General features: G+C 71.3%; 2 protein-coding genes across 4 annotated transcripts; one reads left to right on the forward strand and one right to left on the reverse strand.

The window, feature by feature from the left end:
- Positions 1-63: 63 nt before the first annotated feature.
- Positions 64-16,419, reverse strand: SLC4A2 (solute carrier family 4 member 2). 3 transcript variants are annotated; one of them, XM_054273908.1, is made up of 24 exons: positions 16,377-16,419; positions 15,712-15,766; positions 11,131-11,274; positions 7,922-8,090; positions 7,562-7,797; positions 7,148-7,272; positions 6,768-6,991; positions 5,862-5,998; positions 5,574-5,754; positions 5,349-5,484; positions 5,029-5,212; positions 4,842-4,956; positions 4,576-4,760; positions 3,781-3,994; positions 3,460-3,681; positions 3,120-3,268; positions 2,747-2,941; positions 2,431-2,667; positions 2,213-2,302; positions 1,784-1,950; positions 1,449-1,702; positions 1,014-1,183; positions 569-742; positions 64-402 (listed from the first exon to the last, which is right to left on the reverse strand). In XM_054273908.1, exons 3-24 carry the CDS (start codon positions 11,188-11,190, stop codon positions 322-324), a joined length of 3,705 nt encoding a protein of 1,234 aa, XP_054129883.1. In that variant the 5' UTR covers positions 11,191-11,274; positions 15,712-15,766; positions 16,377-16,419; the 3' UTR covers positions 64-321. The 3 variants fall into 3 exon arrangements, with proteins under 3 accessions (XP_054129883.1, XP_054129881.1, XP_054129882.1); XM_054273906.1 differs by having other exon boundaries at positions 3,460-3,994; XM_054273907.1 differs by lacking the exons at positions 11,131-11,274; positions 15,712-15,766; positions 16,377-16,419 and adding an exon at positions 9,110-9,172 and having other exon boundaries at positions 3,460-3,994.
- A 483-nt stretch (positions 16,420-16,902) lies between these two features.
- CDK5 (cyclin dependent kinase 5) lies at positions 16,903-20,426 on the forward strand. The gene is made up of 12 exons (XM_054273914.1): positions 16,903-16,988; positions 17,097-17,185; positions 17,271-17,338; positions 17,433-17,493; positions 17,607-17,663; positions 17,749-17,844; positions 18,324-18,398; positions 18,522-18,618; positions 18,696-18,765; positions 19,076-19,136; positions 19,211-19,291; positions 20,052-20,426. The coding sequence occupies exons 1-12, from the start codon at positions 16,952-16,954 to the stop codon at positions 20,136-20,138; spliced, it is 879 nt and encodes a 292-aa protein (XP_054129889.1). The 5' UTR covers positions 16,903-16,951; the 3' UTR covers positions 20,139-20,426.
- The last annotated feature ends 928 nt before the right edge of the window (positions 20,427-21,354 follow it).

The raw sequence follows: 21,354 nt of genomic DNA on the forward strand, positions 1-21,354 counted from the left end.
GACCCGGGAGGGCCCTGTCCCAGGGGGTTCTGTCCCGGGAGGAGCCCTGTCCCGGGAGGGCCCTGTCCCGGGGGGCCCTGTCCCAGGAGGGCTTGTCCCGTGAGGGGCCCTGACCCGGGAGGGCCCTGTTCCAGGGGGTTCTGCCCCGGGGGGCCCTGTCCCGGGACACGGGCAGCAGGTGTCTGAGGGGCCGAGCCTGGGGCCGGCGTCTCTTTGGCAGTGCCCTCCGAGGGCCTGAGGGCGCAGGGCCCCGTCTCCGCGGCACGGCCGCTGCCCCGGCCCCGCGCGGGCTCCACCGCCAGCCGTGAGCCGCCGGCGCCCTCACACCGGCATCGGCATCTCGTTGTACTCGTCCACACCTTCCCGCTCGTCCAGGATGGGCTCGGCCTCGGCTGCATCCAGCTGCGGGACACGGCGGCTGAGGGGCGGCCAGGGCCCCACGGGAGCCCTCCGGAGCCCCCCGGTCTCGGGAGCCCACTGCCCCCCGGCCCCCGGAGCCCTCCGCCCTCCGGTCCCCAGAGCCCCCCGGGCCCACCGCTCCCGGGAGACAAGCGACGCCGCCACTTACACACTTCATTTCCCGGTCGGTGAAGATGCGGCTGAGCAGGCACATGCGGAGCGGCACCGTGAGGATGAGGATGAAGGGGAAGGCGAGGGAGGCCACAGTGGACATGACGGCCCAGAGCACGGCCAGGCAGGCCAACTGCAGCCCGGTGAACAGGTGCATGCGCAGCGTGCGCACCTGGGCACAGAGGGCTGTCAGGGCTGGGCACTGTGTCCCCCAGCCAGGCTCTGTATCGCCCTCCCACCACGGGCACAGCCTGGCCCGGGGTACCCACACCCCCAGACACGGCGCCCGAGTCCCCACTCTGTCCCCCTGTGCCCCCTAAACCAGGCTCTGCCACAGCCTGTCCTGCAGACACCGCAGTGCTCCCACACAAGGGTACCCCAGCCTGGCCGCTGTCCCAGACAACGGTCCTGCCCCAAGGATCCTCCCCAGGCCCCCTCCCCACCTTTTTGACATAGGTGACATCAGGGTGGTGCTTGGGGGGCATCAGCAGCAGCTGCAGGCGCTCGTAGAACTGGATGCCATTGAGGGAGGTGACGCCCATGTAGAGGAAGATGCCGAAGAGCACGGCCAGTGGTATCTGCCGCAGCAGGTCCCCGATGACGATGGACAGCCCTGGGCCAGAGCAGCGTCAGCCTGGGGAGGGGGCTCAGCACAGCCCTCCAGCCCCACCTCCCCCTGCCTGCTTAACCCCCTCACACGGGGAGGGTCCCACATCCCTGTGCCCACTGGGGACGGGATGGCCACACCAATCTGGCTGGGGCTCAGAGTGCCCCAGCTCCATTCCCCACGCTGCCCCCTCCCCACCGCAGCCCCCCACGGCCCCCCAGCCCCCTCCCCACTGCACTGCAGTCCCCCAGGACCTGAGGGCCGGACCTACCGACCAGCACGGCCACCAGCAGCCCGGTGACCCGCTGCTCCTTCACCTCCTGGATCTTGGGCTTGTCCCCAGGCGCCACGGCCTTGCTCATGACGGTGAGGGCGTTGGCGTGGGTGACGGAGCGCACGGTGGCTGCGGCGAGCCAGGGCAGCCCGAAGAGCGCGAAGAAGCCGCCCATGGCCACGATGAGCAGGAGGTCGAGGTGGAACCCGGAACCCTTCTGCAGCATCCGCTCCTTCTTGCTGATGATCAGCCTGGAACCAGCACAGACAGTTGGCACAGCACGGGCTCCCCCTGTCCCGCCAATGCCCCCTGCCCGCCCCCAGTGCGCTCACGTGGTGATCTGGGTCTCCATGAAGATGAGGATGAAGACGAGGATGGCGGGGAGGCCGCTGGCCACCATCATCCACACGGGGAAGGCACTCTGCACACCCAGGGGGTTGATCACCCAACCCCGCTTGTCTGGGGCTGTCACCGAGAACCCACTGGGCACACTCAGCTTCTACAGGGGGAGGGGGACACAAATGTTCAGAGAGCACTGGCTGTGCCCCACAGAGTGAGGGGGCCATGGAGGCACCGTGACCTCCAGAAGCCATAGTGAGAGGGAGAGAGAAGGTCAGATGCTGGCACCGAGCAGGTGCAGCCCTGCTGGGAGCAGATGGAGCTGCTGACCCACAGCCAGGACAGTGGGACGGGGCACAGGGATCCCTAGGAGGGTGTGGGGTTAGGTGTACTGCCCAGGCAGTGGATGCGTCGCTGCTCACCTGTGTGTAGGTGTCCTGGATGCTGTAGTCCACCAGCACCATCACCAGGATGGCGATGGGCACACCAAAGTCCCCGATGAGCCTCCGGATCTGGGGGAACACCAGTGCCAGCCTGGCCACAGCCCTCCTGGTTCACCCCACGGCCCCCAGGCTCAGCCCAGTCGCCCTGGGCTCAGCCCAGCCCCACGGCCCCCAGCCCCAGGGCCGTCCCCACGCACCCGTCCGGGGAAGAAGCGGCTGTTCTTGAACTTGCGCAGGAAGAAGGCGATGAAGAAGGTGCCGGCCATGAGCACGAGTGAGAGCAGCGCCGTGTTGGGCTGCCCCGTGACCTTGGTGGCACTGCGGGCAGCCGGGCTGGTGGCCAGGGCTGTGGTGTTGGCCACAGTGCCATTGCCCCAGGCCTCGGCCGAGCTGTTGGCGCTCAGGCAGCCATGCAGAGGGTGCTCCTGGAAGATCTGGAGCAGGAGGGTGGGATGTTCAGCCCCATCCTGCCTGGCCCTGCCCCAGCCCCTCCGGCTCACCCCCACAGCTCACCTTGGCCAGCTTGGAAAAGGTCTCATAGATGAAGATGAGGGAGATGAGAAAGGCAAAGATCTCCTGGGTGAAGCGGGAGACAAAACGCACCAGGAAGCTGCCCTCAAAGGCCACCATGACCAGCACAATGAGGATGAGCCAAAAGCCAATCCAGACACGCCCCACCAGGTACTCCAGCTCGTTGGACGTGCAGAACTGCCATGCCGTGCAGACAGACAGATGGACAGACAGGTGTCAGGATGGTCACGGGGCTGGACAGAGCCTGGGCAATGGGGCAGAGCCCTGGCAGGAGGGCCGTGGGGATGTCTGCCCTGGGCAGTGGGGCTGGGGTGGGGGTGTCTCCCCAGCCCCAGGGCAGACCCCAGCAGCTCACCGTGAAGAAGGCTTCCTCAAAGACCAGCAGTGGCCCCGAGAAGCCGATGACCAGCAGGGGCTGAGCACCCAGCAGGCAGAACAGGACGCCCTGCAGCGACGTGGAGATGATCAGCTCCGACACCCCGATCAGGTCCTGCGTCTTCTCCCCTGCGGCAGCACAGGCTCAGGCACCCCATCAGGATGGGCCCTCGGGCACGGCCCTGCCCCGCAGCACACACACACAGGGGGCATCGCTGCAGCCCCCTGCAGGCTTCACAACCACACTCACCCAGAGCCCCCCACAGGCTCCACACCCGCACTCACCCATAGCCCCCCGAAGGCTCCACACCGTCACTCACCCAGCAGCCCCCCGAAGGTGATGGCGGGCGACAGCGCAGCGAAGTAGATGAAGATGACGGCAGCGATGCACTGGGGGTCCAGCGCGTCGCGGAAGTCGCTCAGGTAGTGGGGGTATCTCCGCCGCACGTCCCGGATCAGCCCCCCGAAGGGGCGGCCCGTGCGCCTCAGGGGATCGTCGTCCTCCTCGGCCTCGTCCTCCACCACCTTCAGCTTCAGCAGAGCTGGGGGCGAGCGGATGCACGGACAGACAGACAGACAGTGAGACCCCAACAGCTGGGACACCCCAAGCTGTGACCCGGCCCCAGCCCTGGCCCTGGCACCTTTTTCCTCAAGGGACTTGGGCTCCAGCAGCAGCCTCCGCTCCTGCTCCATCCTCTTCTTCAGCATCTCGCGCTGGAAGTGGGCGACGCTGCGCAGCAGCTCCTCGCCCTGCACCTCGGAGGGTGGCAGCACCACGCTGCAGTCCAGGAACTCGTTGATGGCATTCAGAAGGTCGTGACGGTCGTCGGCCAGGTAGGCAGCCTCATGGAATTGCTGGGGGGCCATGGCAGGGTCAGTGCCCACAGCACAGCCCTGTGGCTCCTGAGAGCCCGGTATTCCACAGCCCTGACCCCAAGGCCTCAGCATGGCCCTGGTCCTGGCACAGCCCTGAGCCCCACCCCAGGATGGCCACAAGACCCCAGTATGGCAAGGCTAACTGGCATCCTGGCATTGCCCCACATTCCCTAGCCCTGACAGGACTCCAAGCCCTCATCCTGGCATTTTTCTGAGACCCCAGCACCGGCACAATCTGAGCCCTCCAGCCCATCCCATCTGAGTCCTGACCTGCCTGCCCCATCACAGCCCCAAACCCCCAGTCCAGTGCTGTCTCAAGAGCTTAGTGCCAGCACGACCCCGAACCCCCAGCCCTGGCACAAAAACCCTGAGCCCCCTGCCCAGCACAGCTTCAAGCCCCTGAACCCCATCCTGGCACAGCCCCAAACCCCTCACAGGGCACAGCCCGAGCCCCCGCCCCAGCAGAGCCCTGAACCCCATCCTGGCACAGCCCCAAACCCCTCAGCCGGGCACAGCCCGAGCCCCCCGCCCACAGGACCCCCGTGCCCCCGGGCAGGGACCTTGTCGGACATGAGTGTGGAGATGGAGCGCCCAATCTCGTGATAGTCCATGTGGGTGCTGCTGGGGCCCAGCAGCACGAAGAGGAAGCGCACAGGCACGGGCACCTCCAGCACCGCGTCCAGCTCCACGGCCTCCTGCAGTCGCACAAAGGCCATGGTGGGCTGGTCCAGGAACTCCACACAGCCTGGGGGCACAGGGGGCACAGGGGTCACCAGGGTGCCTGGCATGCGGTGCCCACAGCCCTGGCCTGCCCACCCCTCCATACCCACGAGCACCACTGTGGCCTCAGCGTTGTCCGGGATCTTCTCCAGCAGCTTCAGCTCGTGCTTTGACTTGGAGCGAGTGATGCCGGCCGGGGCTGTGGGGGTGAGGACCTCCCTCTGTGGGGCAGAGTGGGGGACAGGGTCAGAGCCCTTCCAGGGCACGGGCAGGGCGGGGCCCGTGGCACCCACCTCCCGCTCCACGTCGATGCGCGTGTCGTGCTCGCCGGCGTGGCCGGCGATGAGGGGCTCGGTGACGGCCGGCTCGCTGCCCTCGGCCACGTGGTTGGTGCTGTGGTGGTGCACGAGCAGGGAGCCCAGGCTGCCCGCCGAGATGTTCCGCGGGAAGGAGAACTCCTTCTCGTCGCTCGGGTGGCTGCGGGACAGGGCCAGGGCTGTCCGTGGTGCCCGGTGGCACAGCCATTGCCAGGATCCCAGGGACAGCATCAGCCCCACAGCTCAGGGAGCAGAGCCCGGCGGCAAGGGGCTGTGTCCGTGCCCCCCACGCCCACCTGTGCTTGAGCAGCAGCGCCCGCAGCACGTTGGCACGGTCCTCGGCCCGGATCTGGTCCGTGATCACCATCTGCTCCACCACCTGGTGAGCCACCCCCGGCAGCGTCTTTTGGTCCAGGTCCAGGAGCACGGCCCCTGGACAACAGAGGGGGTGCTGGGGCCAGCAGGGACAGGACCCCACCTCACTCCCTGTGGGGCCCACAGGGTGGTACCCCCCTCCCTACCGTGGGCCAGGGTCTTGCGGAGCTCCAGGAGGCTGCGGAAGGAGAGGGAGGCCACGTGGGGCTTGCCCCAGCGGTCTGTCTCCTCCTCCACGTCCTCCTCGAACTTGATCCAGCGCGCCGTCTCCTTCCACTGCAGCTCCTGGTTCTTGTCCACCACCAGCTCGTTCAGCTCCACGAACACCTGCAGCACAGCAGGGTCAGTGCTGGCACCCTGGGGCCTGTCCCTGCCCGTGCCCTGCCCAGGACCCCAGACCCCGTCCTGCCCGTGCCCTGCCCAGGACCCCGCACCTCGTGGGGCTGCCGGTCCTGCTTGCGCTGCCGCGTGCTGGGCTCCTTGTGGTCCTTGCTGACGTGCACCACCTGTGCCTTGGCGCTCTTCCGCACCAGGTGCCGGCGCACGCCCGGCACGTCCTCGAACCGGTGACCTGGGGGCGTCAGCAATGGGGAGTGACCGCTCTGTGGGGCCCTACACCTCAGACCCCAGCACTGGAGACGAGACACTGAGCCCTGGCACGGGCAGCCCCGCACCTCAGATCCCAGCACGGGGGACGCTGAGCCCTGGCACAGGTGCCCGTGGAGCTGTGGGATGTGTCCTGCCAGGGACAGCTTAGGGCAGAGCCATCATCCCACTGCTGGGGGCAAGTGCTGCACATTTGGGGGGGTCACTTGGTCACCGCCAGCAATGCCACCAATCGAGGTGGCTCCTGGCACCAGGGTCACCTGTTCCCTATGTGCCAAGGCCCACCCATGGCCACTGGCACTTGGGCTCTGCCCTGGCTGCGCTCCCCTGGGGGCTCCACAGCAAAAGCATGACCCACCACCCTGAGAGTCCTGGGCTGTGAATCCCTGGGGCTGCTGAGTGCCCAGGGGAGCCACCACCACTGCTACCGCTGTCACTGGCTCCAGCTGCCCAGCTCGTGGCTCCTGGCCATTTCACAGGGACTCAGCCCAGCCCTGGCGCCAGGGATGGGTCCCCTGTGGCTGTGCCTAGCACTGGGAGCAGGGTCAGTGCCTGCACCCAGCCCAGCTTGGCTGCAGCCACAAGGCAACCTGGCACTGCCAGCCCCACTGTCCCAAACCCACCATCCCCAGCAATGCCAGCCCCACCGTCCCCAGCCCCGCTCCACTGCCCCAGCCCACTCTCCCAACACAGAGTGGCCACCAGGGCAGCCCCCGGGGCACAGCCCCACTCACTCTTCATGTAGTCCAGGTCAGCCGAGGCCAGCGTCTGTGCCTCCGACTCGTCCGTGGGCATTTTCTGGTAGCGGTCCTGCTCCGCAGCCGTCATGCTGCCGATGCAACGCCGCTCGTGCAGGTTGTAGCTGCGGTGCCCCGGCTGGGATTTCGGCGCAGGGCGGCCCGGGGACCCGGCCTCGGCGGCCGCCCCCTCCCCCAGGACCCCCTGCTCGGCATCAGGGCTGCAAGGCAGGAGCCCAGCTCAGTGCCGAGCCCCCTCTGCACCCCAGGCCTGCCACGGGGTACGGGAAGGGGCCGTCCAGCCCCACTCTGCCATGGGGCGGCCAGAGGACACCGCCCGCTCCCAAGAGCCCCAGCACGGCCCAACCCCGGCTCACCTGCTGGCCTGGGCTTCCTTCGGGGCCGTGCCCCCTCGGGGCTCAGGGGGGGAGCCGGGCAGTGCCGCGGGGGCCGCCGGCTCCTCTGCCGGCCGGTCGCTCGCCTCATCCTCCTGCAGGAAGAACTGGGGGGGCAGCGGGTGAGCCGGCTGCTGGGGAGCCGCGTCTGCCTGGCCATGGCAGCACCGGCCCCGGCTCCTCCGGTGCCCAGCTGTGCCCAGGCATGCTGAGCTGGGGGGCACAGCACTGAGCCAGGGGGCACAGTGCTGAGCCAGGGGGGCACAGCACTGAGCAGGGGGCACAGAGCTGAGCCAGGGGGCACAGCACTGAGCAGGGGGCACAGTGCTGAGCCAGGGGGGCACAGCGCTGAGCCAGGGGGGCACAGCGCTGCCCCCGCCCCAGCCCGGCCCTCACCTGCACCGCCTCGGCCGGCCCGGGCTGCCGCAGCTCCTCCGCCGACCGCTCCGTCTCCGTGTCACCCGTGTCATCCTCATCCTCCTCAGCCTCCTCGATGGTGGGGGTCTCTCCGGGGACAGAGGCACGCCGGGCCTTCTTTTTGCCCTTTTTCGGGATGCCCTTCTTGCGGCGGGCGTCCGAGGGCAGGTGCGTGGAGAGCGGGTGGTGGATGTGGTGGGACGACTGGCGGTGGTCTGGGGGGACCAGGAGTTGGTGCTGTGCTCCCTGCCCATTTCCCGCCAGCTCCCCACTCCCTGCCTGTCCCCTGTCCGCCCCCTGCCCGTTCCCTGCTCCGTGCCCGCCCTTGGCCCCGCTCACACTCGAAGTCCTCCTCGCCGTAGCTGCGCCCGGCCTCCTCGGCGTTGCGGGGGTGGGCGTCGTTCAGGATCTCCTCGAAGCGCTCCACGCCCAGGGCCTTGTTCAGGTCCTTCTCCTCCTCCTCCTCCCCGAAGGCAGGTGAGCTGGCGCCCAGCGCCTCCTGCTCGGGCTGCGGGAGGGCAGCGGGGATGAGCGGGCACACGGCGGCACCGCTGCTCACTGTGCCCCGGCCCCAGCGCGCCCCGGCCACGCAGCCCCGCGAGATGGGTGCCCCGAGGGGCTGTCTGAACCCCGGAGGCACCCAGGGGCTGGGCACCCCTGCCCTGTCCTGGGCACCCCTGTCCTCGTCTGGGCACCCCCTGCCCTGGGCTGAGCACCCCTGCCCTGCGCACCCCTGCTCTGGGCTGGGCATCCCCTGCATCATCCCACCCTACGCATCCCAGCACTCCCGGCCTCAGCGCTGTGCGCCGGTGTCACCTCTACCCTACGTGGCACAGCACCCCATGTGCCACAGCAGCCCAGCTCCGGGCCCTGGGCTGTGCCCCGGGTATCCTCTGCCCTGCTCTCCTCAGAATGGGACCAGCCCCCCCCCAGTGCTGTGCCCCTGTACCACCCCAGCCCTTCAGTGCTGTGCCCCTGTACCACCCCAGCCCTACAGTGCTGTGCCCCTGGACAGCCCCAGCCCCCCCAGTGCTGTGCCCCTGTACCACCCCAGCCCCCCCAGTGCCGTGCCCCTGTACCACCCCAGCCCTTCAGTGCTGTGTCCCTGGACAGCCCCAGCACCCCCAGTTCTGTGCCCCGGTGCCGTGCCCCTCCCCAGTGCTGTGCCCCGGTGCCGTGCCCCTCCCCAGTGCTGTTCCCCCGTGCCGTGCCCCCCTCAGTGCTGTCCCAGCCCCTGCCCGCAGAGCCCCCGGCTCTGTGCCCCCCGCCCCGCGCTGCCGCTGTCCCCCAGCCGGGGGGTGCCAAGGGTGGGCTCGGGGGGAGGGGCTGCGGGGGCAGGGGGCGGGGCTGGGGGCGGGAGGGGATGCGGGGCTGGGGGCGCAGAGGGATGTGCAGGTGCGGGGGGGCTGCGGGGGTAACGCGGCACCGGGGGCTGCGGGGACGCGGGGGCTGCGGAGCCGGGGGTGCGGAGGATGCGGGGCTGGCGGCTGCGGGGGCTGCGGGGGGCGCGTCCCCGGCCGGTCCTACCTGAGTCATGGCGGAGCCGCTCCCTCCGCAGCTCCCGCAGCGCTTTATCGGAGCGGCGGGACCGGCCGGGGATGGGGCCGGGGGTGGGGGGAGAGCGGGGGGGGGGGGCGGGGGAGGGAACCGGGGGGGCGGCGGCCCCGTCCCGGCCTTGCCAAATATTGACGGAGCCGCCTCGCGCCCGTCTCAAGGTGACGGCGAACGCAGAGGGCACCGGCGGCACCGCGGCACCGGCGGCGGCCCCGAGCGACCGCCCCCCCCGGAACGCACCGAGGCGCCCCGGGATGCACCGGGCCCGCCCGGGATGCGCCGATCCCCCCCCACCTCCGGCCCCTCGGGACGCACCAACACCCGGGACCCACCGGCCCCTCCTCCGAGCCCCGGCCCCCGAACCACCGGCTCCCCCGGCCCGGCTCCCATTGCCCCGAGAGCACCGCGCTCCCATCCCCGGGGCTGCACGCACCCCGGGTAAATCCCCCCAGCCTTGCACCCCTCAGCCCCGGCGGGGGCTGCACAGCCGAACCCCCCACCACGGCCCCACCCAGTGACCCCGGGACCCCCGGAGTGGGGGGGCAGGGGGGTACAGGGGCACCCCAGGCACCAGGGTCTGCCTGCAGGGACAGCGAGGGGGAGCTGCCAGCGCCCCGATTGGGCACCCCAGCAGCACCTGCGGGTCCAGGGCTGTGCCATGGCCACCCCACATGAACCCCAGCCCAGGTATCCAGTCTGGGCACAGGTGCCCCATACCCGTCCCCACTGCACAGTGACCCTGGGCTCCCAGGGGCGTTACCCAGAGGGTGACACAGGGGGTCACTCTGCAGTGGGGTGACCCAGGTGATGGCCCACACCACCCCATCACACCCCGGCACACAGGCTGCCACGTGATGGCAGGGGTGGCATCAGAGCACATCCTGCACCTGCATCTCCCCCTCCTGCCGCATCCCTCCCACCATCCCCGTGCCCCCTTTGATCCCCCAGACCCCCAAGCCCCTTTGGCCCCGGCCCCATGGCCCCAAACCTGCCGGGCTCCATCCTGCACCCCAGCAGCCCCCACCCCACCTTTGTCGGGCACCTGGCGTCACCGTGGCACAGGTGGGCACGGTGCCCTGGGCTGGCAGCGCACAGAGAGCCCCCAGACCCCCCCTAGGCCGCAGCTTACCCGGGAGCCCCGGAGGAACTCCATTAGGATGGGGCCGGTCCCATCCCCGGTCACGTGCGGGCGGCGGGGCTCGCCAGCAGCACCGGGCGGCCGCGGCGTGACACGGGGCTCAATCATTAACCCGGCCAGGAACGGCCGCCAGGGCAGCGCTGGCACCGCGGGCACCGCCACCGCCCGGCCACCGGCGGCGCTGGCACCGCGCGGCCCCAAGGGCGCCCGGCACCCTGGCACGGCTGGCCTGGCCTGCCCCGGGGGGCTGAGCAATGGGGCAGGTGGCACTGGGCACTGCCAGCACCCACAGCCCTGCCCCTGGGGGCTGAGCAATGGGGCAGGTGGCACTGGGCACTGCCAGCGCCCGCAGCCCTGCCCCGGGGGACTGAGCTATGGGGCAGGTGGCACTGGGCACTGCCAGCGCCCGCAGCCCTGCCCCGGGGGACTGAGCTATGGGGCAGGTGGCACTGGGCACTGCCAGCACCCGCAGCCCTGCCCCACACCTGAACAAGAGCTAGGGCAGGTGCACTGGGCACTGCCAGCACCCACAGCCCCGCAGTCGGGCATCCCCCGGTGCACCACGGGCTGTGCCATGACAGCCGTCCCCCCTCCAGGCACTGCCGGGGCTGTGCCATGACACCTGTCCCCCCTCCGGACACTGCCAGGGGCTGTGCCATGACACCTGTCCCCCCTCCGGACACTGCCAGGGGCTGTGCCATGACACCTGTCCCCCCTCCAGGCACTGCCAGGGGCTGTGCCATGACACCTGTCCCCCCTCCAGGCACTGTCGGGGGCTGTGCCACGACACCCGTCCCCCCTCCAGGCACTGTCGGGGGCTGCAGCCTCTCACCCCCCGCCCCGCTGTGGCACTTACGCTCTGGAAGGCGGAGGAGACGATGTGGTGAAGCTCGGAAGACACCTGGGAGTGGGTCATGGCGCTGGCACGGCCCCCGGCGCGGCCGGCTTAGCCCTTTTCCTTCTCGCGGGGGCTCAGGGGACGCTCTCGGGGCAGCATAACCTGGGGGCACACGGGGGATCAGGGGTGCCCCGGGCCGTGCCGCGGGCGGGGCCGGGGCTGCCCCTCCTCGGGCCGCGCTGGCTCCGGGCCGGTTTGTCTTGGCCACCGGCTGGAATGGCAGAGCCGCGGCCAAGACAAACGCGGGGAGGGGAGCGGAGTCGGGGCAGCGGGACCCCGGGCAGGCACCCAACCCTGCGGGGTGCGGGCAGCGTGCCACGCTCGGGGGGCACCGCGGCTCCCGACCCTGCCGAACGCCCGCAGCCTTCCCCCGTCTCCCCGGCCCGGCCCGGCTTCCACCCACGTTTGCCCCTCGGCAGCTGCCCGGCCCCGCGCTGACCCCCGTGGCACCGGCGTGCCGCGTTTATCGCCACGGGAGGTGGCCCACGTGACGGGGGCACCGGGGAGGGTGGTGACGGATGACTGCGTCTCACATGGGTGGCATCGCCGTCCCGTCACCGGCACCGCTGGGGTGCCGGCACGGCGGCCGCGGCGAGGCTGCAGGAGCTGCGCTCGGCGAGTGCCGAGGCTGCGGCTCCGAGCCTCACCGCAGCCCCGAATCCCACTTATTCCCAAAATTCGGTGCTACCCTGCTCCGGCTTCCCCCTAATCGCCGCTCCCGTCCGGGGCCGGAGCCAGCACATCCACATTCCAGCAGGCAGATTATCCGCCCTGCCACGCCGCTCTCCCGGGGCGCCCGCCAAGCCGCCGCCAGCGCTCAACCCCCCCAAACTCGGCATGGGACCCTCCCTCGGGGGGACCCGCGGCTGGGCCACCGCCTCGCCGGGCGCACAGAACGGTGCCGCCGCTGCGGGCACTAAGCAGCTTTTTGGGCTTAATCTCGTGGGCAGCTCGGGATTAGTTTGGGAACACACTGGGATTGTTCTCGGGAACGTCGCGCTTTCACCAAAACGCCCGAAACGGGGGTCCCGGCCCCCAGGTGCCACAGCACGGGCCCGGCGGGATGGTGACACTGGGGACATGTGGCTCCCGGGAGCCGGGGGCATGACCCCGCTGGAAAGGATGATGGAGAGCTGGGGGGGACAGGGGGACACTTCTGCTTTCCATCGCTGAGTCACGGACGAGTGGCGGCCGGGAACGGCTCAGGGCTCGCGCCAGCCCCGTGGAAAGGGGCCAGAACAAGCCTTGGTCGGTGCCCTGCGGCCAGCCCCACTCCCGGGACGCTCTGGCACTCTGGCACGGGGGCCGGGTCCAGAGCAGACACGCCAGGACCGTCCCACGGCCACCACGCGGCAGCCGCAGCGCCGCCGCCTCGCCCTGCCGCCGGGCAGAGGGGACAGGACACGCACCCGAGCCCACGGCGGCGACGGCACCGTGCCGGTGTCGGTGCTGGCACCGGCACCGGCCGCGCCCCGCGGCACAATGGGCCCTTGTGCAGGCCGGGCCGCCCCGATAAGCGATAAGCGGGGCGGGAGCGCTCCGGGCGCTGGGAATGACCTGCCGCTGCCACGGGCGCCCAGCGCCGCTGCCACGGCCGCTCCCGCGCCGCCGGAGTCACATTCCTGGGACCGGCCCCGGCCTGCCTGAGCTGCTGAGGCGATTACAGGGCTCGGCCCCGGCCCCACACCGCCTCGGGGCCGCCCCGGAGCTCCCGGACCCAGCCTGTGCCGGGAGCCACCTCCGGCACCGCCAGCACCGGTGGGAAGTGGGACAAGGGTGCTGGCATTCACAGCGGGATACACCTGCCCACACCTGCACAGTTATGTCCTGGACAGCCCGTCCACAGCGGGACAACCACAGCTGCACTGGGACAATCACATCCCGGGCAGCCACAACAGGACATCCTGGACAATCACAGCCAGGACAGCCACAACCACACTGAGGCACCCACGGCCTGGGCAGCCAGGGCACACATCCACACCAGGACAGCCACGTCCATAGCACAGAGCCAAGACCCCATGAGAAGAGACAAGACTGGGGGCGGGGGACCCCCAGGGCAGCAAGTGTCCTCCTGCCCACTCTGCCATGCCAGTGCCCCCACTAGCAGCAGCACCAGGACTCCTGCCAGAACATCTCCTGCCACCACCGTGTCACCGGGCAGATCCCTGGCCTGGGCTCAGTGCACACACATGTGCCACCCATTCTTGCGCCCACGTTGGCATCAAGGCTGATGGTGAGCCCCGTGGCACGTTCCCCAGCCTTGGTGGTGACACCAGCTGCCCCCTTGGTGACAAGGAACAGCACACCGTGTCTGTTGTTGCTTCCTGGCTGGCAGCACCTCCAGCACGGCATGTGCCAGGCAGGAGGAATGGCTGGGGCGAGGCCAGCACAGCTCAGGCTGTGCCCATCCCCTGGGCAGACGTGCCCATGGAACAGGGAAGTCAGGAGACCCCCAGTGCCCTGCACCCCGAAATGGAGGACCAGTGGGCGCTCCAGCACTCTGCCACCCTCAAAGATGGGAGGACCCCAGCTCCCCGCAGCCCCTTGCTCCCTGCCCCATCTCACCTGGCTTCCCCGGGAAAGCCCTGGGTGTCACTGGCACCCAGTGTGCCCCCAGATGCCATCCAACAGGGGCACTTGGGACCCTGCAGCCCCTCGTCACCACGGGACAGAGCTTGGCCAGACACCCCGGGCTCCCACCCGGCAGAGTTTCCCATGCTGAAACTCCAGAAACCAACACCAAAAATGTTCACCTCCCCCTGCCCACACCCCTGCCCACGACCTCAAACCACCGGATCTGGAGATGAGTCACAGCTCTGCACCCACATGGTGCCACCACCGCGGTCATTGCCACTGTCGCCGATGTGCCAGGCACCCTCCAGCACCCCTCTGCCACCTCAGAGCGGCCGGGATGCCCCCACAGCACCAGACCTGCAGGAGCCTCCTGCCACCGTCCCCATCCCAGCCCAGGAGGGGACAGGCACAGCTGCCAGCACTGACAGCACTGACAGCTTGGTTCCTGCAGGACGGGATCGTGGAGGGGTGGTCTGGACACAGGGACAGCCACTCTGTCCCCTGCGGCAGGGCTGGCCGCCGCCCACCCCCCTCGGCTGTCGGAGCCCACCGCGGAGGGGTCGCTGCCGCTGTGCCAGCCCCGGTCCCGGACCGGCCGGCCGCACTCACCCCATCACCCGCGAGCCGCTCCGCCGAGGCTCCGGCAGCTGCCCCGGCCGGGGTCCTGCCCGGCGGGAGGGACCGGGACCCCCGGCCCGGCAGGGGCGAGGCGGGCCCGGAGCAGGAGCGCGGGCAGCGGCGCCGTGCCCGGGGCTGCCGAGCGCTGCCCGCAGTTTTATACCGGCTCCGGAGGAAAACAAGCCGCGGGAGCTGCGGCGGGAGCGCGAGCCTTTGTTCCCTGGAGCAGCCCGGATCCAAACACTGAAGCGCTGCCAAGTCCTCCGCCGCGGCTCCCGTGGCGACCCCGCTCCCGCCCCAGGCGTGTTTGGGGACACGGGGGACACGACCCCCTCGGCGAGCGCAGGGTCCCACCCCGGGGAGGGCAGTGCCACCCCCTTGGCCCGGCGCCCCTGGAATGCCCCAGCGCGGCGCCCTCGGGCAGCCGGCCCGGCCCTGCGGCCGCCCCGTCTCGCCTAATGACAGGCTGCCGCTGTGGGGGCTGAAACGGGGACGGCGCGGGGACACGGCTCCCACGGTCCCCTCCTGCCGCCGCCCGGGACGGCGCTCAGGCACGGCGGCACCCGGGCCACCCTCGGCCCTGCCCGGGGCACGGGAGGCGCCGGGAGGGTGCCCAAGCCCGTGCTTCGGAGCCCTCCCGCAGCCTCGCGTCCCGCAGTGTCGCCGCCCGCCCGGCACAGGTGACGAGGCAGGTACGGTGCTCCCCGAGGAGCGGCGGAAGGGCTGCCGGCGGGGAGGCGCGGCCGCCGGTGCCAGCGGATCGTTAGAACGATCAAATCCCGGCTTTTTGGCAAGCGCTTGAAGCGGTGCAGCGACCCCGAAGGGCTCGACAGCAGGTTCCCAGCTAGAGCCCCCTCCGCCCGGGGACGGGGCAGGCACGGAGCCCTTCCCGCAGCACCGCGAGCTGCCAACGAAATTCCCCTGCGGAGCGACCCCAAATCCCGACACCGTGCCGCAGAGCAAAAGGGTCCGTGCGCCTGGCGAGAGGCACCGCAGCCCCCCAAACCTGCGCGCACCCCAAAGCTGCTGCCCCGTCCCCGGGGAGCGCTGCGGGGCCACGGGAGCCCACGCTCCGTGGGAGAGCCCGGGCTGGAGCCGTGCCCGGCGTTGCTCAACCCCGGACGGTTTCGCAAGGGGCAGTGCCCCGGCACCGGCGGCGCTCGGCGGGCACCGCGCGGCTCCCCGGGCCCCCCGGAGCCCCCGTCGGACGGTGGGGGCGGCTGGATGGCCCAGAGCCCTTCCCGGCCCCGGGGACCCCCGGAGCGCTCCGCAGGCGGGGAGCGGGGGGTGCGGGGGGCTCCGGGCGTGCGACGGGGACACGGAGCGGGTCCCGGCCCGGTCACTCACCTGCCGAGGGCTGCCGGGCTCAGGCGCCGCGGGGCAAGCGCATGGAGCGGCCTCGCTGCAAGAGAGGGACAGGCGTGGGTCAGGGGGCTCCCGCTGCCCCGGGACCGCCCCGCACGGAGCTCCGGGGCGGGACCGGGGCTCAGCGTCCCGGGCGGCACCGCTGCCGGCCGGGGGATGGTGCCGGGGTGGCCGGGAGGGGGCCGGGGGTGCCGGGGTGTCCGGGAGTGCCCGGGCTGGGTATCGCTCCACCTGCAGCCGAAGGAGCCGAGGCACCGGAGCATGTACCGGGAGAGCCCGGGTCCCGGGACACGGCACAGCCCCGTGAACCCCCGCAGCGCGGCTGGGACCCCGGGAGGAACCGGGGAAAGCAGAGCCGCGGCCGCGCCGGGACCTGCGGCTGCCAGGGCGGGGCGGGACCCGACCGGGACCGAGACCGGGACCGGGCCTGCCGCGGGCGGGCGGGGCGGGAGAGGAGGGAGCGGAGGGAGCGGAACGGAGGGGGCTCGGTGAGAGCAGCGTGCGGGGAGCGGGGACAGCACCGACTGGGACGGGCGGCACCGGGAGAGTAAGAGCACTGGGAGGGGACCGGGACCGGACCAGCCGTGCTGCGCCCCGCCAGCCTCACCGCCTCCGTTCACGATCCCGCTGCCGGTGCCGCTGCTTACCGGACAGTCCAGCCGCGCCGGGCGGGTCTGCGCGTCCCCGCGGGGCGGAACGGCGGGAGCGCGCCGGGGCGGGGCGGCACCGGGCGGGTCCGCACCGCTTCCGGCACCGACCCAGCGGGAGCGGATACCGTCCCCGCAAGGGATCCCCTCAGGCCGCCCGCGCAGGGGCGCTGTCCCGGGGAAGGCGGGCGGGGGGCCGGGGGGTCCGGCGGGGACGCGGCGGGCGGGGCCGGGGATCGAACCCGGAACCACGGGGCAGGGGCGGGGCTCGGGGGCGGGGCCACCGCGGGGGTGTGGCGGGGCGGGGCCGCGCGGGGGCTGCCGGGAGGTGTGGCGGGGTTGCCGAGAGGTGTGGCGGGACCGGGACGCGCGGGGGCTGCCGGGAGGTGTGGCGGGACAGGGACGCGCGGGGGCTGCCGGGAGGTGTGGCAGGTCCGGGACGCGCGGGGGCTGCCGGGAGGTGTGGCGGGGCCGGGACGCGCGGGGGCTGCCGGGAGGTGTGGCGGGCGGGCGGGCGGGGGCCGGTGGTGGGGCCGGTACCGGGGCCGGGCCGGGCCGGGACCGATCGCGGCGCGATGCAGAAATACGAGAAGCTGGAGAAGATCGGCGAAGGTGCGGCAGGGCCGGGGCCGTACCGAGGGAGCGGGTGCATGCGGGGCCCGGCGGCGGTGTCGGTACCGGTACCGGGGGCTCGGCCATGACCCCGTTCCGTCCCCGCAGGCACCTATGGGACCGTGTTCAAGGCCAAGAACCGGGAGACGCACGAAATCGTGGCGCTGAAGCGGGTGCGGCTGGACGACGATGATGAGGTGGGGGGGGGCCGGGGCCGGGACCCTCCCGGTACCCCCGGTATCCCCGGGGACCCCCGGCTCCCACAACCCGCGTGTCCCGCAGGGGGTGCCCAGCTCGGCGCTGCGGGAGATCTGCCTGCTCAAGGAGCTCAAGCACAAGAACATTGTCAGGTACCGGGGGCACCGGGACTACCGGGGGCTGGGCTCGGGGGCTGCTCCTGCCGGTGCCCCGCGCGCTGGGGGCTCAGGGACCCCTGCCCCGCAGGCTCCATGACGTTCTGCACAGCGACAAGAAGCTGACCCTGGTCTTTGAGTTTTGCGACCAGGTGAGCACCGGAGGCACCGGGGACTGGGGGGATACGGGACTCCGGGAGGGGCACGGGGACCCCGGGGGTCTCTGAGGGTCACCGCTGCCTGCTGCCCCCCTCGCTCTCCCCAGGACCTGAAGAAATACTTTGACAGCTGTAACGGGGATCTGGACCCCGAGATCGTCAAGGTGGGTGTGGCGGTGCCGGGGGCCCGGGGGGTGCCCGGGTGTGCCCGGGGGTGCCCGGTGCTGACGGAGCCGCCCGTGCCCGCAGTCCTTCATGTACCAGCTGCTGAAGGGGCTCGCCTTCTGCCACAGCCGCAACGTGCTGCACCGCGACCTGAAACCGCAGAACCTGCTCATCAACCGGGTGGGCACGGCGGGGACACGGGCGGGACACGGGGTGACGGGCTGGGCACTCACACCTGCGAGCGGGGCTGGGAGCAGGGGTGGCATTTGGGAATGGGGTTGTCTGTCTGTCCTGGGCACTCACACCTGCGAGCGGGGCTGTGCTCCGGGATGGCACTTGGAAATGGGGGCTGGCTGTCTGTCTGTCTGTCCGTCTGTCCTGGGCAGTCAAACCTGCGAGCAGGGCTGTCTGTCTATCCTGGGCACTCACACCTGGGAATGGGGACTGTCTGTGTGTGTGTCCTGGGCACTCACACCTGGGAGCAGGGCTGTGCTCAGGTGTCACACTTGGAAGCGGAGGCTGTGCGTCTGTCCTGGTGTCTGTCCAGCCCCATTTGCAATCTCTGCCATGTTCCCAGCGATGGGCAGGCAGCAGTGCCGCTGTCCCTGGGGTTGGGGGACACAGTGGGGCCCCTCAGGCTGAGCCCTCTGTCCCCCCAGAACGGGGAGCTCAAGCTGGCAGATTTCGGGCTGGCTCGGGCCTTCGGCATCCCTGTGCGCTGCTACTCGGCCGAGGTGAGCGGGGCCCTGGGGCTGCTGGGGCTGGGGCTCCTGGGGCTCCTGGGGCTGGGGCTGGGGCTCCTGGCCCTGCCCTGCCCGCCGGGGCTGTCCCTGTGCCAGCGTCCCTGTCCCTCCCAGGTGGTCACTCTGTGGTACCGGCCCCCGGACGTTCTCTTTGGGGCCAAGCTCTACTCCACCTCCATCGACATGTGGTCAGCTGGGTGCATCTTTGCGGGTACACTGGGGGGCCTGGGGGCTGGAGAGGGCCTGGGGGGCCACGGGGGCCTCTGGGAACCATCCCTGTCCCCCCAGAGCTGGCCAACGCCGGGCGGCCCCTCTTCCCGGGCAACGACGTGGACGACCAGCTGAAGAGGATCTTCAGATATCCTTGGGAGTGGGGAGCCCAAAGGAACGGGGACTGCCCCTGGGAATGGGGAATCCCATGGGAAGGGGAGCCCTGCATGCTGATCCCCCCGGGCATGCTGACCCCTCTGGAACAGGGACCCCAGAATGGGGGATTGGGGAAATCCTGCAATGGAGACTTCCCTGGGAATGGGGAGCCCTGCAGAGTAGGGACCCCTTGGAATGGAGAGCTCTGAGAATGAGGATCCCCTGGAATGGGAGCCCCCTGGGCTGGGCAGGGGGCAGGGGCAGGTGCTGCGTGTCCCCCGGTGGCCCTTGACTGTCCCCACGCTGCTGGGGACCCCCACGGAGGAGCAGTGGCCGGCCATGGCCAAGCTGCCGGACTACAAGGTGAGGGCAGGGGACTGGGGGGTCAGAGGGGATGAGGGGTCTGGGGGAGCTGGGGGTCATCCGTGTGTCCCCAGCCCTACCCCATGTACCCAGCTACCACCTCCCTGGTCAACGTGGTGCCCAAGCTGAATGCCACCGGCCGGGACCTGCTGCAGGTGAGAGCCGTGCTCTGTACCCGTGTCCCCCTGCCCCTGTGCCCCCTGGCCCTGTGCCCCCCTGCCCCTGTGCCCCCCAGCCCCTGTGCCCCCTGCCCCTGTGCCCCCCTGCCCCTGTGCCCCCCAGCCCCTGTGCCCCCTGGCCCTGTGCCCCCCTGCCCCTGTGCCCCCCAGCCCCTGTGCCCCCCTGCCCCCTTGCTTGTGCCCCCTGCCCGTGTCCCCAGCCCCTGTGCCCCCCAGCCCCTGTGTCCCTGTCCCTGTGTCTCTGTCCCTGTGCCCCCCAGCGCCTGTGCCCCCCTGTCCCTGTGCCCCCCAGCCCCTGTGCCCCCCTGCCTGTGCCCCCCTGCCCCCCTGTCCCCATGCCCCTCTGCCTCCCTGCCTCTGCCCCCCTGCCCCTGTGCCCCCTGGCCCTGTGCCCCCCAGCCCCTGTGCCCCCCAGCCCCTGTGCCCCCCTGCCCTTGTGCCCCCTGCCCCTGTGCCCCCCTGCCTGTGCCCCCCTGTCCCCATGCCCCTCTGCCTCCCTGCCTCTGCCCTCCTGCCCCTGTGCCCCCCTGCCCCTGTGCCCCCTGGCCCTGTGCCCCCCTGCCCCTGTGCCCCTGCCTATGCCCCTCAGCCCCTGTGCCCCCCAGCCCCTGTGCCCCCCTGCCCCCCTGTCCCTGTCACCCCTGCCCTCCCCCTCGCAGCCCCCTGCCCGCCTGGCTTGGGGGGCTGTGGGCTGGGAGGCTCGGTGCCGTCCCCCTCAGCCCCCCGTGCCCCCCAGAACCTGCTCAAGTGCAATCCGGTGCAGCGCATCTCGGCGGAGGAGGCCCTGCAGCACCCCTACTTCACCGACTTCTGCCCCCCCTAGGGCCCCCCGAGGCCCCGGACCCCCTGAGGGGGTGCCAGCCCGTGCCAGCCCCCCGACTGCAGCCCCCCCAGTATTTATTAGGTTCTGCCCCGGCTGCAGGGGGCTGGCACCACCCCCGGGCCCCCCGTGCGGGGGGGATGAGAGGGCTGGGGCTCCCCCGGGACACAGGACTCGCCGGGGGCTCCCCGAGGGCACGGGAGCCCCCCGAGATGGGGCCACAGCGCTGGTGGAGGGGCAGGACCCTCCGGGACCAGGGGCAGGGACGCCAGGGGGAACGCGCCCCCTCTCCTCTCCCTACTCCCCCGAGCCCCCTCTGCTGGGGGGCGTGCCCCCCGCCAGGGCCTGCTGTGCGTGGGTGATGTGCGTGCCGTGTCCCATAAAGAGCTTCCCCCACCCCGTGCCGCCTCCTCCTTCCTGGGTGTTGGGGACCCCCACTGCCATGGGACAGACCCCCCCACAGCTCAGCCCAGCCCTGGGACCCCCAGTGCTGCCTCCTCCTTCCTGGAGCCCCCAGACCCCTGAGCACCCCAGGCCCCATTGAGCACCCCAGGCCCCATTGAGCACCCCAGACCCCTGAGCACCCCAGGCCCCCTGAGCACCCCAGACCCCTGAGCACCCCAGACCCCATTGAGCACCCCAGACCCCTGAGCACCCCAGGATCTCTGAGCACCCCAGGCCCCATTGAGCACCCCAGGCCCCCTGAGCACCCCAGACCCCCTGAGCCCCCCAGGATCTCTGAGCACCCCAGGCCCCCTGAGCACCCCAGGCCCCACTGAGCACCCCAGACCCCCTGAGCACCCCAGGCCCCCTGAGCACCCCAGGCCCCATTGAGCACCCCAGCATCTCTGAGCACCCCAGACCCCCCTGAGCACCCCAGGCCCCCTGAGCACCCCAGGCCCCCTGAGCACCCCAGACCCCCTGAGCCCCCCAGGATCTCTGAGCACCCCAGGCCCCCTGAGCACCCCAGGCCCCACTGAGCACCCCAGACCCCCTGAGCACCCCAGGCCCCCTGAGCACCCCAGGCCCCATTGAGCACCCCAGCATCTCTGAGCACCCCAGACCCCCCTGAGCACCCCAGGCCCCACTGAGCACCCCAGACCCCCTGAGCACCCCAGGCCCCATTGAGCACCCCAGCATCTCTGAGCACCCCAGGCCCCCTGAGCACCCCAGGCCCCACTGAGCACCCCAGACCCCCCATGAGCACCCCAGGCCCCAC

This window comes from Melozone crissalis, unplaced genomic scaffold (assembly GCF_028551555.1).
Source record: "Melozone crissalis strain CALT ecotype California unplaced genomic scaffold, PUWL_Pcris_2 ptg000016l_1, whole genome shotgun sequence".
Taxonomy (NCBI): Eukaryota; Metazoa; Chordata; class Aves; order Passeriformes; family Passerellidae; genus Melozone; species Melozone crissalis.

Bases quoted from the DNA above. Each gene is read 5' to 3' on its own strand.
- SLC4A2 (XM_054273906.1), bottom strand. From the start codon at position 11,190: ATGACCCACTCCCAGGTGTCTTCCGAGCTTCACCACATCGTCTCCTCC. The intron at 4,761-4,841 runs GTATGGAGGGGT...CTGTGCCCCCAG, and splicing joins GGCCACAGTGGTGCTCGTGG to GCTGTGTGGAGTTCCTGGAC. The intron at 1,184-1,448 runs GTAGGTCCGGCC...GCTCTGGCCCAG, and splicing joins GCTGGTGGCCGTGCTGGTCG to GGCTGTCCATCGTCATCGGG.
- CDK5 (XM_054273914.1), top strand. From the start codon at position 16,952: ATGCAGAAATACGAGAAGCTGGAGAAGATCGGCGAAG. The intron at 18,619-18,695 runs GTACACTGGGGG...CTGTCCCCCCAG, and splicing joins AGCTGGGTGCATCTTTGCGG to AGCTGGCCAACGCCGGGCGG. The intron at 18,766-19,075 runs ATATCCTTGGGA...GACTGTCCCCAC, and splicing joins CAGCTGAAGAGGATCTTCAG to GCTGCTGGGGACCCCCACGG.